Source organism: Ursus arctos, unplaced genomic scaffold (assembly GCF_023065955.2).
Source record: "Ursus arctos isolate Adak ecotype North America unplaced genomic scaffold, UrsArc2.0 scaffold_7, whole genome shotgun sequence".
Lineage (NCBI taxonomy): Eukaryota > Metazoa > Chordata > Mammalia > Carnivora > Ursidae > Ursus > Ursus arctos.
In genome coordinates this window covers 31026040-31045825 of record NW_026623089.1, presented here as the reverse complement: position 1 = coordinate 31045825, position 19786 = coordinate 31026040, and the positions used below count along the sequence as shown (strand labels likewise).

The 19786-nt window shown below is 40.6% G+C and overlaps 1 protein-coding gene across 1 annotated transcript in view; it reads left to right on the top strand.

The window, feature by feature from the left end:
- Window positions 1-19786, top strand: part of ENTPD1 (ectonucleoside triphosphate diphosphohydrolase 1) — a 96366-nt gene that overhangs the window by 51725 nt on the left and 24855 nt on the right. The window contains exons 3-4 of the mRNA XM_026493742.4: window positions 15293-15410; window positions 17770-17920. Of these exons, the coding sequence (XP_026349527.1) occupies window positions 15293-15410; window positions 17770-17920 (269 nt within the window). The remainder of the gene's footprint in view (window positions 1-15292; window positions 15411-17769; window positions 17921-19786) is intronic.

Sequence of the window (19786 nt, the reverse complement as noted above, 5' to 3'; positions counted from 1 at the left end):
AGCCAGCCTTGGTTCTGGTGGCTACAGGTCCCCTTTCACAACAGACCTAAGCAAACCTTGCTAACACTGTGTGCCCCACCCCCCATCTCTGCATTCTCCTGTGTACCTGCCCCCTCCAGTATGCCCTTGGCCAAAGCCCATCCAAAGTGATGCCACAAGCCTGGCAGTGTATGAGCAGCCCTAATAGGCTAGCACCATTCCAAAGTGACTCCTGCCCTGGGGAGAGCGGAAGATAATCACACATACCAGTCTGCTTGCAGCCCCAACAGTGGGCTGGCAGCAGATGTCTGGTCTGACTGCAGATCCTGCACCTATGAAAGCCTCTCAGAAGACAACACAAGGAAAGTGCCCTACAGTTTGGTGTTACTGCATCTCGGGCAAACTCCTGGTCTGACTCAACTCAAGCTGAAAATGACCCTAGACTGGCCCACTAACAACACAGGGACCAAACTCTGCCCATAACAGGCAAATAGAGCCATCACAGACAATTGGACTGAAGGCAAAAGCAGCTCAGCTGCAACAGCAGGACACATGCATCACACATAGGAGATACCCCCGAAGTGCCAGGTTCTGGTGAAGAGGGGACACTGCATGGCAGGGCACTAGGGGACCTCTTCTTTATAAGGCCTATTACTGTCAAGTACATGAGACATAGCTGTCTTTCTTAACACACAGAAACAGATTCAGAGAGATAGACAAAATGAGGAGACAGAGGAATATATCCCAAATGAAAGGACAGGACAAAATCACAGCAAGAGAGCTAACAAATGGAGATAAGTAATATGCTTGTAGAGAATTTGAAGTAATGGTCACAAAGATAATCACTGGACTTGAGAAGAGAGTGACACTCTTACCAAAGAGATAGAAAACAAAAAAGAGGGGCACCTGGGTAGCTCAATTGCTTGAGCAACCAGCTCTTGGTTTTGACTCAAGTTATGATGTCAGGGTTGTGAGATCAAGCCCTGTGTCAGGCTCTGCATTCAGCTCAGAATCTGCTTGGGATTCTCTCTCGTGTTCTCCCTCTGCCCCTCCCCCCTTTCTCTCTCTCTTTTTCTTTCTCTCTCTCTTTCTTTCAATAAATAAACAATCTTTGGGAAAAAAAGGAAAACAAAAATGAACCAATCAGAGATGAAATACTCAATAGCTCAAATTAAAACTACACTAGATGGAATAACTAGTAGACTGGAGGAAGAAGAAGAATGGATCAGTGACTGGAGGATGGAGTAATGGAAAGCAATCAAGCTGAACAGGAGCAAAGAAAGAAATAATAAAAAAAATAAAAGCAGGGAACTCAGTGACACCATCAAGTGTAAAAATATTTGCATTATGGGGATCCCAGAAGGAGAAGAGAGAGAAGGGGGGCAGAAAATTTATTTGAAGAAATAATAGCTGAAAACTTCCTGAATCAGGGGAAACAGAAATCCAGATCTAGGAGGCACAGAGAGCCCCCCAACAAAATCAACCCAAGGAGGTCCACACCAACACATGTAAAACGGCAATTAATAGTGATGGCACAAAGTAGGGATAAAGAGAATTTTAAAAGCAGCAAGAGAAAATAAGTACTTATAAGGGAAATCCCAAAAGGCTGTAGCTAATTTTTTAGCAAAAACTTTGCAGGCCAAAAGGGAATGACATGATACATTCAAAGTGCTAAAAGAAAAAAAAACTGCAGCCAAGAATACTCTATCCAGCAAGGCTGTCATTCAAAATAGAAGGAGAGATAGTTTCCCAGACAAACATAAGTTAAAGGAATTCATGACCACTACCAGAAATGTTAAAGGGGACTCTTGAAAGGAAAGGAAACACCGTAAGCACAGGAGTAAGAAAAATAGGAAGCACAAAGGCAGTGTAAATAAGTATATCTATAAAAATCAGTCAAGGGATTCACAAAATAAAAGGATGTAAAGTATTACACCATATACTTAAAACGTGGGGAGAAAGGAATAAAGAATGGATTCAGACTTAAGCAACAATCAATTTAACATAGACTGCTAGATGCATAAATGTTATATATAAAGGTAATGGTAACCGCAAATCAAAAGCCAGTAATAGATACGCAGAAAATAAAGAGAAAAGAATCCAAGTATATCACTTAAGAAAGCCAGGAAACCATGAGAGAAAACAGCAAGAGAAGAAAAGAACAGAGAAGAACTACAAAAACAACCATAAAGCAAGTACCAAAATGGTAATAGTACATATCTATCAATAATTAGTTTGAATGTAAAGGACTAAATGCTGTAATCAAATACATACGGTGACAGAATGGATAAAAAAACAAGACCCATCTATATGCTGCCTACAAGAAACTCATTTCATACCTAAAGACATATGCAGATTGAAAGTGAGGGGATGGAAAAGCATTTATCATGTAAATCAAAGTGAAAAGAAAGCTGGGGTAGCAATACTTATATTGTACAAAATGGACTTTAAAAAAAGACTATAACAAGAGACAAAGAAGGACATTATATAATCATAAAGGGAACAATCCAACAAGAAGATATAACAATTGTAAATATGCACCCAACATGGCAGCACCCAAATACATAAAGCAGCTAATAACAAACATAAAGGAAGTAATCAATAGTGACATAATAATAGTAGGGGATTTTAACACTCCACTTACATCAATGGATAGATCATCCAAACCGAAAATCAACAAGGAAACAGTGACTTTGAATGATGTATTGGACTAGAATAATCTAACAGATATATTCACAACATTCTATCCTAAAACAGCAGAATACATATTCTTTTCAAGTGCAAATGAAACATTGTCCAGAATAGATCGCATATTGGCCACAAAACAAGTCTCAACAAATTCAAAAAGATTGAAGTATACTATGCGTCTTTTCCAACTACAACACTGTGAAACTAGAAATCAACCACAAGCAAAAATCTGGAAAGAGCATGGAGATTAAATAACATGCTACTAAACAATGAACAGGTCAACCAAGAAATCAAAGAAGAAATAAAAAAAAATACATGTAGACAAATGCAAATGAAAACATAATGGTCCAAAATCTTTGGGATGAAGAAAAGCTGTTTTAAGAGGGAAGTTCATAGCAATGCCGGCCTACCTCAAGAAGCAAGAAAAATCTTAAACAACCTAACTTTACACCTAAAGGAGCTAGAAGAAGAATAAACAAAACCCAAAACCACTAGAAGGAAGGAAATCATAAAGATTAGAGCAGAAATAAATGAAGTAGAGGGGCGCCTGGGTGGCGCAGTCGTTGGGCGTCTACCTTTGGCTCAGGGCATGATCCCGGCATTCCGGGATCAAGCCCCACATCGGGCTTCTCCGTTGGGAGCCTGCTTCTTCCTCTCCCACTCCCCCTGCTTGTGTTCCCTCTCTCGCTGGCTGTCTCTGTCAAATAAATAAAATCTTAAAAAAATAAAAATAAAAATAAATGAAGTAGAAACTAAATAGACAGTAGAACAGATCAATGAAACCAGGAGCTGGTTCTTTGAAAAGATAAACAAAATTGATAAATCTTTGGCCAGACTCATCAAAAAAAAAAAAAAAAAGAGAGAGAGATAGAGAGGTGACTCAAATAAACAAAATTAGAAATGAAAGAGGAGAAAAAACAACCAATATGACAGAAATACAAAGGATTATAAGAGATTTTTCTGAAAAATTATATGCCAACAAACTGGACAACCCAGAAGACATGGATAAATTCCTAGAAATATATAACCCCCCAAATCTGAATCAGGAAGAAATAGAAACATTGAGTAGACCTATTATCAGCAATGAAATTGAATCAGTAATCAAAAAACTCCCAAAAAACAGAAATCCAGGACTAGACTATTTCCTCGGTGAATTCTACCAAACATTTAAAGAAGAACTAATACCTAGTCTTCTTAAACTATTCCAAAAAATAGAAGAGGAAGGAAAACTTCCAATTTCATTCTATGAGGCCAGCATTACCCTGATACCAAAACCAGATAAAGACACTACAAAAAAAGAGAACTACAGGCCAAAAACTCTGATGAACATAGATGCAAAAATCCTCAACAACGTATTAGCAAACCAAATCCAACAATACATTAAAAAAAATCATTCACCATGATCAAGTAAGATTTATTCCTGAGATGCAAGGATGGTTCAATATTTGCAAATCAATCAACATGATACATCACATTAACAAGAGAAAGGATAAAAATCATATGTTCATCCCAATAGATGAAGAAAAAGCATTTGACAAAGTACAAAATCTATTCATGATAAAGACTCTCAACAAAGTAGGTTTAGAGGAAATATACCTCAGCATAACAAAGGACATATATAAAAACACAAACAAACCTACAGCTAATGTCATAATGGTGAAAAACTGAAAGCTTTTCCTCTAAGATCAGGAACAAGACAAAAATGCCCACTCTTACCACTTTTAGTCAACATAGTACTGGAAGTCCTGGCCACAGCAATCAGACAAGAAATAGAAATAAAAGGCATCCAAATTGGTAAGGAAGAAGGAAAACTTTCACTATTTGCAGATGACATCATACTATATGTAGAAAACCCTAAAGACTCCTCCAAAAAACTGCCAAAACTGATAAATGAATTTAGTAAGGTCAGAGGATACAAACAATATATAGAAATCCATTGCATATCTATACACTATACATCTATAATGAAATAACAGAAAAAGAATGTAAGAAACAATCCCGTGGGGTACCAGGGTGGCTCAGTCAGTTAAGCATCTGCCTTCAGCTCAGGTCATGATACTGGTGTCCTGGGACCAAGCCCTGTGTCGGGCTTCCTGCTCAGCGGGGAGTCTGCTTCTCCTTCTTTCTCTCTGCCCCACACCCTGCCCTCACTGTGTGTGCTTTATCTCTCTCTCTCTCTCTCTCTCTCTCTCTCGGTCTCTCTCTTTCAAATAAATAAATAAAATCTTAAATTAAAAAAAAAGAAAGAAAACAATTCCATTCACAATTGTACCAAAAAGAATAAAATGCCTAGGAGTAAACTTAACCAAGGAGGTGAAAGCCTTGTACCCTGAAAACTATAAAACACTGATGAAAGAAATTGAAGATGACATAAACAAATGAAAGATATTCCATGCTCATGGATTGGGAGAACCAATATTGTTAAAATATCCATACTACCCAGGGGCGCCTGGGTGGCACAGCGGTTAAGCGTCTGCCTTCAGCTCAGGGCGTGATCCCGGTGTTGTGGGGTCGAGCCCCACATCAGGCTCCTCTGCTGTGAGCCTGCTTCTTCCTCTCCCACTCCCCCTGCTTGTGTTCCCTCTCTCGCTGGCTGTCTCTATCTCTGTTAAATAAATAAATAAAATCTTTAAAAAAATATATCCATACTACCCAAAGCAATCTATGGATTTAATGCAATCCCTATCAAAATACCAAGAGTATTTTTCACAGAACTAGAACAAACCATCCTAAAATGTATATGGATCCAAAAAGACCCTGAATAGCCAGAGCAGTCTTGAAAAAGAAGAACAAAACTGGAGATACCAGATTTCAAGATATACTACAAAGCTGTAGTACTATAAACAGTATGGTACTGGCACAAAAATAAATGCACAGATCAATAGAACACAATTATACGGTCAGTTAATCTTTGACAAAGGTGGCAAGAATGTGCAATGGGAAAAAGATAGTCTCTTCAACAAATGGTGTTGGGAAAACTGGAGAGCTGTATGCAGAAGAATGAAACTTGACTACTTTTTTACACCATACACAAAAATAAACTCAAAATGGATTAAGGACCTAAATGTGAGACCTGAAACCATAAAAATCCTAGAAGAGCACAGGCAGTAATTTCTTTGATGTCAGCTGTAGCAACATTTTTCTAGATATGTCCCCTGAGGCAAGGGAAACAAAAGCAAAAATAATGCATTAGCTTCTGCACAGCAGAGGAAATGACCAACAAAACTAAAAGACAACCTACTGAGTGGAAGATGATATTTTCAAATGACATACCCAATAAAGGGTTAGTATTCAAAATATATAAAGAACTTATGCAGCACAACACAAAAAAACAAATAATCCAAATAAAAAATGGACAGAAGACATGAACGGACGTTTCTCTAAAGAAGACATACAGATGGCCAACAGACATGTGAAAAGATGCTCAACATCCCTCATCATCAGGGAAATACAAATCAAAACCACAATGAGATATTACCTCACACCTGTCAGAATGGCTAAAATCAAAACCACAAGAAACAATGAGTGTTGATGAGGATGTGGAAAAAAGGGAACTGTTGTGCACTGTTGGTGGGAATGCAAACTGATGCGGCCACTGTGGAAAACAGTATGGAGCTTCCTCAAAAAGTTCAAAATAGAACTACCATATGATCCAGTAATTCTACTCCTGGATATTTACCCAAAGAATATGAAAACATTAATTTGAAAAGATATGTGCACCCCTCCGTTTATTGCAGCATTATTTACAATAACCAAATTGTGGATGCAGTGCAAGAGTCCACTGATAGATGAATGGATAAAGAAGATGTGGTATATATACACAATGGAATATCATTCAGCTATAAAAAGAATGAAACCTTGCCATTTGCAACAAGATGGATAGAACTAGAGAATATAATGCTAAGTGAAATAAGTCAGAGAAAGACAAATACCATATGTTGTCATTCACATATGGAATTTAAGAAACAAAACAAGTAAAAAAGACAAACCTAAAAACAGAATCAACTATAGAGAACAAGTTGATGGTTACCAGAGGGCAGGTGGGTGGGGGGGATGGGTGAAATAGGTGGCGTATACTTACATGATGAGAACTGAGTATTATATAGAATTGTGGAATCACTCTGCTGTACACCTGAAACTAAGATAACATTGTATGTAACTGTACTGGAATTAAATAAAAACCTATCATCTCCTCATGACCATACCCCATTCAGCAGCTCTTCATTTGTTTACAAATTCATGTATCAGCAATTATGTATTAAGTATCTGTATTAGGTACTATATTAGCTACAGAATTGGGAGGCCAGTATAGATATGACTGAGCTATCTGGGGAAGGAAACACATTTAATAGATGATACAAATTATTAATTATAGTTGTGATGAGTGCCACCAAGTGAAAGTTTTGGGAGCCAGGGCGGTCTTCCCTGAAAGAAATGACATTTACAGTAAAATTTGAAGTATGATTAGAAATTAGCTGAGATAGAGGATAGAGTGTATTCCAGGCCAAAGGAAAGCAAGTCCAAGAATCTCACAGATAAAGATGGTGAGGGAGGTGGTTCAGTCAGAGTCTAGCAAGTCAGGCTGAGGATTTTAATTTCAATCCTAAAATCAATGAGAAGATAGTAACTTGATCAGATTTGTGTTTTGAAAATATCAGTCTGGCTGCAGTGAAGTAGAGGGTAGGGTGATAAGAGCAGGTATAGGAGACTAGGTATTACAGTAGTTTGGAAGGAGGAGATTTATAGTTAAATTTTTGAAGAAATTTTTTTTGTTTTTGAAGTATTGGACATCCAAGGAGAAATGTCAAAGCAGCAGTTGGATAATCAGATCTGGACCTCACAGAAGAGGTATAGACCCACAGTGCTTGTTAGAAATATAATGCAAGCCACATTTTAATTTTTCTAGGAGCCACATTTTTAAAAAGTAGAAAGAGATGAAATTAATTTTAATAATATTAATGTAATTCATTGCATCCAAAATATTATTTCAATATTTCATCAAAATAAAGAATTATTAATGAAATATTTTCCATTATATTTTTCATGCTATCTTCAAATTCCAGGGTGATTTTTAACTTAAATCACATCTCAGTGGAGACTACAGTTGGCCCTTGAACAACGTGGGGGTTAGGAGTGCCACCCCCCGCCACACACAGTCAAAAATCCATGTATAACTTTTGACTCCCTCAAAACTTAATTGTCTACTATCGACCAGAAGCCTTACCAATAACACAAACAGTTGATTCACACATATTTTGTGTATTATATGTATTATATACTGTATACTTACAACAATATGAGCTGCAGAAAAGAAAATGTGAAGAAAATCATAAGAAAATACATTTATAGGACTCTATTGCATTTATCAAAAAGAATCCACATATAAATGGGCCTGCACAGTTCAAACCTGTGTTGTTCAAGGGTCAGCTGCCATTAACATTTCAAATGCTCAATAACCACATGTAGCTAGTGGCTGCCTTATTGGACAGTAAAGGTCTAGACTAAAGATATGTCTCTGATGCCTTTGATGTATTGAAGCCCTAGATGTGGATGAGATTATAGGAAGGGGGTAAAAGGCAAGAAGAAGGCAAGGATCAAGTCCTGAGGAATTCTAACATTCAAATATAGTGCTCGTAGTTTATAAATCATTTACATTTTTTCTTTCCAGAAATGCTGTGAGGAATGAAAGATTATCCTCATCTTATAGATAAGCAAAATGAGGGCCTTTGAGGTTCTCTTGCTCAAGGCTCAATATCTCATAGATTACTGCAAGAATTAGGTAAGATAAATAAATGTAAATGTGAGTGATGAGCAGGCATTCTGGCCCACTGTGGACACTCAGTGATTGATAGCTCATATTTTATCATCTTTGCAGCCTGTCTGCCTGGTTGCAAATTGCCATTTTATCCCCCCTTCTTCCCATCTAACTCACCCTTGTCCAACCCAGCCCGGGTCAGCCCTCCCATCCTGATGATCCAGTTTGGGTTCAGCCTTGCTGTGGCGGTGGTAGACCCATGCCCAGACCAAATCTAGCAAAACACAAGAACTCCTTATTGCACTGCTGTGTTGTTTACTTGCCCAGCTACTGAGGTGGTAAGGGCATTAAGGATAGGGCCTGGGTTTCATTGGTCTTTGTATGCATTTTATTATTCATTCACTCAACTTACTCACTTAACAAATACTCAATGATCATCTACTCTTATTTTAGGCCCTAGGTATATAGCAATGAGCAAAACTGGCAAAGTCCTTACCTTCATGGAACTTATGGTCTAGTGGAAGAGATAATCATTAATCAAATAATCACAAAATAAATGTTAAATTACAACCAGCAGTCAGACTTGGCTTCTATGGGGCAACAAGGAGTCCAACTGGTTGCCAAAATAGAAGTTTGCTGACTCAATGAATAGAGTAATATCTTGAACAGGTAAAACTGCTTCCTCCTTGGATGTGAAGAGCATGTGAAGGACCAGCCTGATGGCAGAAATTTGTCAGTGTGGGAAGAAGGCCCCTGCCTCTAAATCCCCTGGAGACCAGGGTTCCCTATTCTCACCCTGGTGAGACCCTACTTAGTTTGAACCTCCAAGTTGCAGGGTCTGAGAATCTACACATTGAACAGGCATCCTGGGACATTCTCGTGCCACTGAAGTCTGGGAACCACTATCCTACAGATATGCAATGAACACTTTAAAAAGGGGGGAGGGGCTTAATGAACTGAAGAGTCATTTAGCTGTACCTAGGTATCCTCTGGGAAAGTGCCTTTGTCCTGGTGGACCTGGGTGGGGAGGTAGCTTTCAGATCTGTTCAGTTCATCACTGCCTTAATTTTCTGCTCATTAGTGAACACTGACATTTAGCGAGTTTTTAGATATTCCTCTTAGCACAAACATTCTACATTCTGGCACACACAGATCCCCACAAAGTTCTCTCGAAGGCACCAGACTGACCCAATACCAGACCACATACCTTCATTAACAGCTGCCACTTCTGTGGAATGCCTCTTGGCTCAGGGACCAGATGCTTTTGATTTCAATCCTAGATCTGCTACTTTCTGCTATGAGACTTGAGCAAATAAGTCTCTCTATTCCTCAGCTTCCTCATATGTCAAATGGAGGTGGTTGTGAGGATTACGTGGAATGATACCAGTGACTCACTTATCAGAGTATCCAGCACATCAGAAGCCCTCAGTGGAAACCAGCTGTCCACACTGCTTTGAGGGAGATGAGTTCTAGGGAAGTCTCTTTGCTGCTAATGTGTTAATGTCACTGAGCTGGTGCTCCCAGGATTTCCAGCTGCTGCTCAAGGGTAGTGACCTGTCTCCATACATCTGCTTTTTCACAAGGAACTAAAGTGCTATTCTTCATTAAGCATTTGTGATTATATCTTTTTATGGAGAATTTGGAAGGATTTGCTCCAATTTTGAACCTCAAATTCTCCTAGAAAATATCTATATTATTTTTATTTCACTGGATTTTAATGTTGTCTTGTTTAAAAAACAATACCTGGAGAGGTGCCTTTGTGGCACAGTTGGTTAAGTGGCCGACTCTTGGTTTCGGCTCAGGTCATGATCTCATGTTTGTAGGATCGAGCCCTGAGTGGGGCTCTGTGCTCAGCGCAGAACCTGCTTGAGATTCTCTCTCCCTCTCCCTCTGCTCTTCCTGCTTGTGCTCTCTCTCTCTCTCTCTCTCTCTCTGAAATAAATAAATCTTAAAACCACCACCAACAACAACAATACCTAGAGCTGGATGGTGGTGATGGTTGCACAAAGTGTGAATGTTTTTAATGCTACTGAACCGCACACTTAACTGTATACTTAAAATGGTAAATTTATGTTCAGTGTATTTTCCCACAATTAACAAACAGCAATAAAACTGTGGTTTGTACTGAAGGTCTAGTAATTGCAATTAAAGAAAAAAGAAAAGCAGAAAATAAATGGTCTCCAATTGTTTATAGGCCCTGCCAACATTGCCGTCACTAATGGAGACCTGATTTGTTTATAGAGTACTAGAGTCAAATTCGAAAGGATTAGCTTTGTTTATTCAAAAGGACTCACTGAGACAAACTGATGACGTTGCTAAAAGTACAGTTAAAGCTACAGGGACTTTTAAGAAAGACTCTGAAGAACAAAAATGTCTGAAGTGACTGAAAGAAGTTAATTATCTTACTGTTGCCCATCTTCCCTGGCTTATGGGGTTTTTTTTGGGTGGTGGTAGTGGTGATGGTGGAACTCGACCCCGATGGTACTACTTTATATTAGACTGTGAGTATTAAATTCTTTGGGGACTGGAAGGAGTTCAGGAATCATACAATTCTAACCCCCCTCATTCATTCATTTGATTCAACAATTGTCTGTTGAATTCCTTCTTTGTGCCTAACATGTGGTAGGATATACCGTGATGGATGCTGGGTGTACAGACCTGCCCTGATAATGTAGCTCACATCCTTATGAGGAAGACATACTTTAATCAAATAGCTACATAGACAGGTACTTATGCATCATGGTAAGTGCTGTCTTTAGAGCAAAAATACAGGTACTCTGAGCATGGATTAGAAAGGTAGAATCAAATCTGAAAAGGTCAGAGAAGGCTGGGGTCTCAGGTGAAGGGCATTCTGGACTAAGGCTCTGGAACAGAAGCTACATGGCTTATAGGGAACTGAGAGCTGGCCAATGTCATGGCAGGTATTTTCTGAATGAGAAGACTCAGAGGGTTGAACATCCCACTTCTGCAGAGCCAGGAATAGAAGTAGATCATCTGATGCTCACGTTTTCTATTTCTTTCCACATCTAGGGAGATTTACTCAGATCCCTGGACCTATGACATTTGTGCACGTAGAATTACTTCCATCTTAAGGAGAGTCTTGGCCCACCACCCCATGGCCTCCAGTTTCTGTGAGCTCAGGGTCTGTGGCCACCCACATCTCCAGGTCTACACCAAAAGCCCTCCATTGGTGTCTCCGTGAACCAAGCAAGGTCATTTTTATTGTTCTTTTTCCTGGAACACTGCTTCTGTTCACTCAGCAGAGTTTATGAAGATCAGTTAGGATTGCTAAAATCATGTGCATGATCAAAAACTAGCTTAGGATAAAGTTGTATACACAGTGAGGCTGCAGCCATATAAAAATTTATGTATTTAGGAAAGACTAGAAGGAGATAAAATAACTGATGTCTGGTTGGTAGGATCTTAAATGTCTTTTTTCCCCTTTCCCCTTCATTTTATAGATGCTATTTAGTAAGCTTTTATTATTCCTAAATTAGAATGTAATATTGAAATAATATTAGAGGAATGTCAGATCTCTTCATCACCACACATATTTTTGATTTTTCTTTAATGTGAAGAACGTACTCACAGGGGCTTTTAGAAGTGTTTTTAATATGAGCTACAGAGAAACACTGCCTAGGAGTGATAGCATGGTGCAAGGCACAGTGTTGGTCAAGCATTTCTGTTGGGTAGAGATTTTTATTTCAAACAGAATTCTGTCATCATGGAGTCTGGGGAATGCTGGCTCAAACAAAGTTAGGCAAGTTTCTCCACTGCCAGACTCTCTGAAGCACTCACTACCTAGTGAGTTTGTGAGCCCAGGAGAGAGAGAGCACTCAGCATTCCCCAAACTCCTGGGAAGTCTTCTTTGCCTAGATCCTTGCAGGTTTTGTGTTCTTTGGAACATGTACTGGAAAATGCTGGTATGGTGAAAAGGAACAAAAGATGGTGGCTACCCGGGCTCTAGATGGGTCTTTGAAGGCTTTCACCGTCTGTACTTGTTGGGTAGATCCTTGAACTGTACTGGACACAGTCTCTCAGCTCTCAAATAAGATTGCATGGAATGAACTTATAGCTCTAAGATGGGCCAGCAATGAAAATGAGTAAATATGCTGACAATTTTGTAACAAAGAAAGGCAAACTTCCAAAATGCTCAACAGAGTTTTCACACAATCAGGCTTTTATCTGTCTCTCAAGCTGCAAACCATTTCCGAAGAGAAAAAAGATCTGGCACGATTCATCAGGTTAGCATTCCAGTGTGCTGCACACACAAGGTGAAATGCCCTCAGTCCCTGTGTTCCAGTGTACATCACCTCCCCCTCAAACACTTGACAAACCAAATGTAGCAAAAACTTTCATTTCTCCACCACCTCACTGTGTAAGGCCTTCCAGAAACAGGCTGATAGAAGCAAGGCTGATTCCTTCGCTCCACTGGAAGAGTGACTTTCATGTCAACAAAGACAGAAGAGAATGTCCTGATTCCAGATAAAGGCTGCTTGCTGCTGCCTCCTCAGATTTTATCATAGGCCGCTGTGGTTGGAGCATTTTCTGGCAGGAAGAATTCACGGACCCTGCTAGTGAAAAACAGAATTTTCTGCTGTGTAACCCCTGAGCCTCTCTCTCCACCCCAGGAGGCTGCCCTTGGTTCCAAAGGCCCCAGGCATTCCCCAATGGGCCTGCGACAGTCACTACAAGTCAGTTCTTGGCTTCCTCTCACTGCAAGCCTGCTTCCAGAGAAGTCTGTCCCGCTTGCTTTCTCGCCAAGTATACAGGCCTTTTTCTCTTTAAGGGCATAATGCTCATTGCCGTAGGGAGTCCTGCTGTGCGTAACTAGGCCAAGGACACTGGAGGTTCGGAGGGTCGAGGATCTGCCCTCTGCTGCACACTGATACTCCCTAATCTGGCAAAACAGAATAAAGCTTGACACCTTAGCAGACTCAGCTTTTAGCTATTGCCAGTGGTCCAGGGAGGTCTCCTGAATCCTCATTCTTGTCTTCTTTCCTCCCTGGAAGTTCTTAGGTTCTTACCAGGTGATAAGACAGTATGGGAGGATATGTATCAAACAACTGCCGAGTTCAGCATTATCAAGAGGCAGATAGCACTTTGAGGTCCACAGCAGCAAAGTGGGGTAAGAGTGGTTGGCTCACATTTTAGACATGCCTCCTTTTTCTCTTCCTTCTGCTTCCCCATTTACTTCCCTCCATGTTTCTCTCTAGTAGAGGGACGGTAAATAAAAGTACAGATACCGCCACGCTCTCTCCACAAGCCCATGGCAGACACTGGTACTCAACCATGGCATTTTTCCTGATTAAACTTAGAGACGTAACCAAAGATGAGCATTAAATGATCACAAAGGGCGTTCAGCAGTCTACTCCTAGGTAAATACCGAAAATAAATGAGAGCTTATATCCACGGAATGACGTATGCAAGGATGTTCCTGGCAGCTATATTCCCAATAGTCCCAAACTGGAAACAACTCAAATGTCCATCAACAGGAGAATGGATAAAAATATAGTGCATATAAAGAAACAGGAACTATTCTCCAGCAACGAAAAGGGATGAACCATGGCTGCACACAGTGTGGACGCATGTAAGAGATCGTGTAGAGCAAAAGAAGCTGGATATAAAGGAGGCACACTGTGCGAGTCCCTCTACTGCAGCTCAAAGATGGGCAAAACTCATCTGTGGTGATAGAAATCAAGACAATGGTTACCCTCGGGAGGAACTAACCGAGAGGGGCACCAGGAAGCCTTCCGGGGAGTAGAAAACATTCTGAATCTTAATCGTGATCTTGGTGGTGTGGTGTATATGGATGTGCACATATGGGGAAATCCACTGGGATGCACTTTGCTGTAGTTACCCCTCATTAAAAGTCTTTAAGAACTGTTGTTCTGCCCTTTCTCCTCTGTTTCTCTGTATACAGAGCATACGGTCTTTGGTCTGACTCTGATCCAAATCCAGGCTCTGTCGCCTATTAGCTGGGTATCTTGAGTAAACTACTTAACCTCTTTGTACTTTAATTTCTCACCTATATAGCAGGGATAAATAGAGTACCTACCCTACAGCACTGCTCTGACAGCTAAATCAGATAACTCTCATAAAAAGCTTCATGCAGCACCTGCCCGGGACATTTAATGTTCTCGTGAAATGTGATGTGGGAACTTGGCTCTTTCCCCTTTCTTCTCTGAGCAGTGAGTTCTTTCTCATACTGTCTTTCCCCCTCTTTCTTCCCACCTTCTTTTTTCCTTTATTCTTCCTTTCATCTCCCCTCAGTCGTAAGAGCCCAAAACATGAAAAATATATATCTTTTAAAATTTATTGAATACAACGTATAGTTATAATCATAATGAAAAAGCAAGCATGCTTAATATTTTCCATGTCCGTCTTCTAAAGCCCAGTCCCATATTTGGGGGCAGAACACGGGCATCACTAGCTTTTGAGGCTCTCCAGGTGATTCTGACAATTCCAGTGTGCACACAAGTTTGGGAACTACTGGATTCAAGGCTTTCTAGTCCTTCCATGTTGTCTGAGCTGCTTCAGCATCTGGTTCTGATTCCCAGCTGCCCACCAGAATCACGTGAGAAGCTTCTAATCTGTACTGAGGCTCAGGCCCCATCCTGGGTAAGGCCTGGATATTTCTGAAGTGCCACCAGCATTAAGAGCCACTATTCTAGAGGGATTTGTGTCCTGGTAGTTCTTGTGATCAGGGTGACACCAGGCAACCCCTCTCCCCTCCACATGTTCCTCTTGAATTAAAATACGTCTCCTCACATTTTTGAAGACTCTTGTCTTTGTTTCCTTTCTGTTGCAAGCTGAGTATGGAAAAGCATAATGTAATCCTGATAAGTTCTTGATTTGTTTTACCCTCAGTATGGGATTGTGCTGGACGCAGGCTCTTCTCACACAAGTTTGTACATCTATAAATGGCCAGCAGAAAAGGAGAATGACACAGGGGTGGTGCATCAGATAACAGAGTGCAAGCTGAAAGGTAAGATGAAGGAAAAGGAGAAGGAGACAGTGGGGCTGAGAGGAACATGTATGGCAAGTGGGGGGGACCCGTGAGAAAAAGGAAGTTCAGTGAAGAACATAGTGGACCAGCTACTGGTGTTATTTTATTGTCATTATACAAAGAGTATTGAAATCAGTCCTGAATGATGGAACCCTTGAGGAAGAAACAAATGTAAAAATCATCGAGTTATGTTATGTTAGTTAAACTTTTTAAAAAAGAAAAAAAAATCGTCAAATCATAATGGCTCCTGTCAACAGGACAGATCTGTGTGCCATGCACCAAGCACTGAAAATGCATGATTTCATCTTCACAGTCTCCCTGGGAGGTATGTCTTACTATTCCCATTTTTTTTTTTTTTAATGAGGGCACTGACATAGAGGTTATGCCGCTTGTTAAGGTTGCTTGAACTAGTAAGTGATGGAACGGAGGTTCAAATAGAGATCTTCCCAACTTTGAACCCGTGACTTCTCCAGTGATTCTCAAATTTGAATCTGCAGCAGAGCCACCTGGAGGGTTTGTTAGAACACAGATGCTGGGCCCCACCCCCAGAGGTGACAGGCTCCCAGGTGATGTTGATGCTGTTGGTCCAAAGAATTGTTGTTCTCAGTCTTTGTCCTTTAAGCTACAGCTTGGAAGAAATTTTCAAAAGCCTTTAGCTTTCATATAGGCAGGGGAGGCCAAATCTATGATTCCTAGGTCTGGGAAAAGGACCTTGTGGATCATTTAAATCTTGTTTTCAGAGAAGGAAGCAAAAACCTGGGAGACTAGTGCCCTACAAGTAGGAATAGACCCAGGACAAGAGTCTAGGTCTCTTCACTGCACTCCAGGCTTCCTTCTACTCTGAATCACCGCATTACAGATTGATTTTTTCCCCCTAGTTTTCTTCTAAGGTCACAGAACACAGGGGTTAGAGTTGTCAGTTCAGCCCTTTCCACTCCCTCCACTCAGTACCCCAGCATGCACTGAATGTTACCACACTGCACCATCCTCTCTCTGACCTTTATCTCTCTGGGCCTTTTGAGGCAGGGTCCCACTATTTATTTTCAGTCAGACAGGTAACCTAGCTCCTAGAAGATTGACTTTTACTTTGATGGCCTGTAAGTTCCCCCAGTTTTCAAAATTTGCCAAGAAAGCAGTAGAGAGGAGATGTTTCCAAGAGAGCAAGTCATTTTACCCAGTAGCCTGATATCCTCAGACATTGGCCCCGTCTGTTCTGAGACAGTATGTTGAGCATTTCTTAAAGCCCAAATCCCTCATTTTATTGGCTTCTATTTAATTTATTACCTTCCCTTTTTAAAGAAAGTATTGGTATTTTAAAAATTGAACAGCTATCTTTTTTTTCTGAGACTCATCCCAGGTATGTCTGGCCTAAGAAGCGCAGGACTTTTCCCCTCTCAAAAGAGAGAGAGTTCTCTAATCAAATATTTAGATGAAAGGTGAGTGGAAAGCCACAAATTCTTGAAGGCCAGAAGTTTTGAATCAAAACAGTTACCTGATAACTTAGAGCTGATCTTTTCGTTACTGTTAAATAAACGGCTTTTTAAAAACCTGTAAAAGATATGGATCACATATCTGGGCAATTATCTTTAATGCACATCTTCACTGAAGTGTAGAGGATTTATTTTAAAGTGAGCTGACATTGTTAAGCATAACTTCAAAAAAGTTAAGGAATCTTAGCTCTAATCCTCTTCTTAGCCACAGTTAGTTTTGCTCTGGAACTGGAAACCCAGTTTTACTAGGAAACCGGGTTTTCAGAGTGGAAAATTGCTAAGGAGACACAGATTCTATGCCTGTTTATTCTAACAAAGGAAGAAACTCCACTTCAGAAATTTCGGGGGACTGGCCATGATCACATAGCTAGTTAGCAGCAGTTACTGTCTTTTCAGTAAAAGCCAGTGTGCCTGGTGCTTATTTTAATTTTTGTTCTAAATTTCTTATTTCTCCTTTTAGGTCTTCTAGGAATTAGTGGTGTTAGTTACAGTTTTGTAGAAGAAACATCAAAAAGCAGATATATAGGGTAATTATAAGATCCCCATTTCATTTTTTAAATTCAATTTTTTATTTAAATTCTAGTTATCCCCCTTAAAATGTGGGAGAACCTGTTCGGGAGGTTATATCATTGAATGTGAAAATTGCGCCATCCAGCGGCAAAATTATTGAACAGTGGCCAGAACAGGTTCAGAGTTACCCTCTAAGTACAGCAACCCAATATATATCACATCAAGAAATCATCTTCTTTGATTTTTCTCAGAAAACACCAGTATTTTGCTCTAATATTGTCCAGGTGTGTCCTATATTTTTTAAAAAGATTGTCATCTGCTTGTACATCTTTCCTTAGGTCCTGGAATCTCAAGATATGCTCAAAAATTAAGCGAAATAGACATTTATCTGACTCCATGCATGGTAAGAGCCACACAAGTGGTTCCGCAGTCCCAGCACCAAGAGACCCCTGTTTACCTGGGAGCTACGGCAGGCATGCGCTTGCTCAGGTATAGCAGCACGTGGGGACAGAGTGTCTGGGGGTGAGGTTGGGTCATGCAAGAGCCTATGAAGTTATGGGAAGCGCCACGCGTCCCTAACACCCCACATTCTAAACATCCTAAATGTCCACACTTCAGAAAGAAAATCTCAGTGAGTGGGTAAAACTCCCAAACTCTTAGAATGTGTAATGGTGGGAGTTAAAGTATGTAAAAAAAAAGTCCTCTTGCCCATCTCTCCACAGAGAATTCAAGGGGGCAGGGACACAAAGAGAAATGTTGAGTCTATGTACTCTGGGATTTGAGGCTACCAATTTAGCCATCCAGTATCTGGGAGTAGAAAGACCAGAGGAGACCCACAGATGTCCCAAGACACAAATAATCAAAACTAGCACATCTTCATTGTCACTGGTTACTACCTGTGTGCGTTATTTGTTCATTCATTCATTCATTCATTCATTCATTCAGCTTTTATTGACTGCCTACTCTGTCCTAGGACATGAAAGTAGGCGACTCGGCTCTTAAGGAGATCAGAGTTTTGATACAGGTCATCAGTTCTTTAACAGAGGAGTGCTTAGAGATGCTATGGGAGCATACTTGGCCCTGCCCAGAATGGGAGGAGAGAACACATGAGCTGAATCACAAAGGATGAGTTGGATGGTGGGGGAAGGGCATATTGGAGGCAGAGAAGACGTCATGCATTCCCTTACCTATGTTTCTTCCACATCTATTATGTGGCAGCCACTGTTCCAAGTGCTGGGAATACAGGAGTGAAGAGGACAAAGTCCCTGCCTTCCTGAAGCTTGTGTTCTAATAAATTTGCAAAGGTAGGGATGAGTGAGAGACCAGAGCATATTCAGAGGACTATAAATAGTTCTGCATAGATAGAACATAGGCAACATATAGTAAAATAATAATGATGATGATAATAATAATAAGGCAGCTTGTATTTGTTGAGCCCTTACTATGTTGTTAGCACTGTGCTTTAATTTAGTCATCATAACTCTACGAAGAGGTATTATTAACTATTATTAAACCAGTTAAGGAAGCTGTGGCTTACAAATGTTGAGTAAATCACCCCAAGGTCAGTCACATGCCTGGTAAGTGGTAGAGCCAGGATTCTGAGTGGAATTCCAAAGAGGCAGGGTCCAGCTCACAAAGTGCTTTGTGGACCACGCTGGGAATTTGGTGTTCGTCTGAGAGATAATGGGAAGCTGTTACAGGATGGTACATAAATGGTCACACTGGGAGAGAGGTGGATTGGGGGTGGGGGAAGGGAAGAAGACTAGGGATAGGGAAGCCAGAGGTAGGGTGTGAAGCTATTCAGATGAGTGGTGAGAGGGTTCAACGCTGGTTGGAAGACAGCATCCTCTGACCCAGAGGCTCTCAATGTTGGAAATAATTGCAACCCATTTTCACTAGGAGAACTCTGGAAGATTCCTTCTTTAGGTCTCAACATCTCAGACAGACCCAAGAACTGAGGTACAATATGAGGAAGATTTTTTCCCGGTCTGGCCCCCCAGTGGCGACTGGGTATCTGCCCCAGGACATTGCCACCTTGTATCTGCTATAGCCATAATTAAAAATCTCAGCAGAGCCTGACTCTGGAACCAGCTGCAAGCCACCAGTGATGGCTAATGTAGCTTTCGTCATCTCTAGGTGTGTGATTAAACAACATGCACCATGACCACCACAAAAATCAAAATTGCTTTGATAATATTTTGGAGCCAGGGAGCAGCAACAAAAATGGCATTTTAGGAAGAGCAGCCTACGTAGGGACTGGAAGGATTTGGATTTGGAGAGGAGAGCCAAAAGACTAGTTCTGCCTCACCCAAAAGGAGGGCTCCTCAGACAGTCATGTGTGGGGATCTCCGTGTC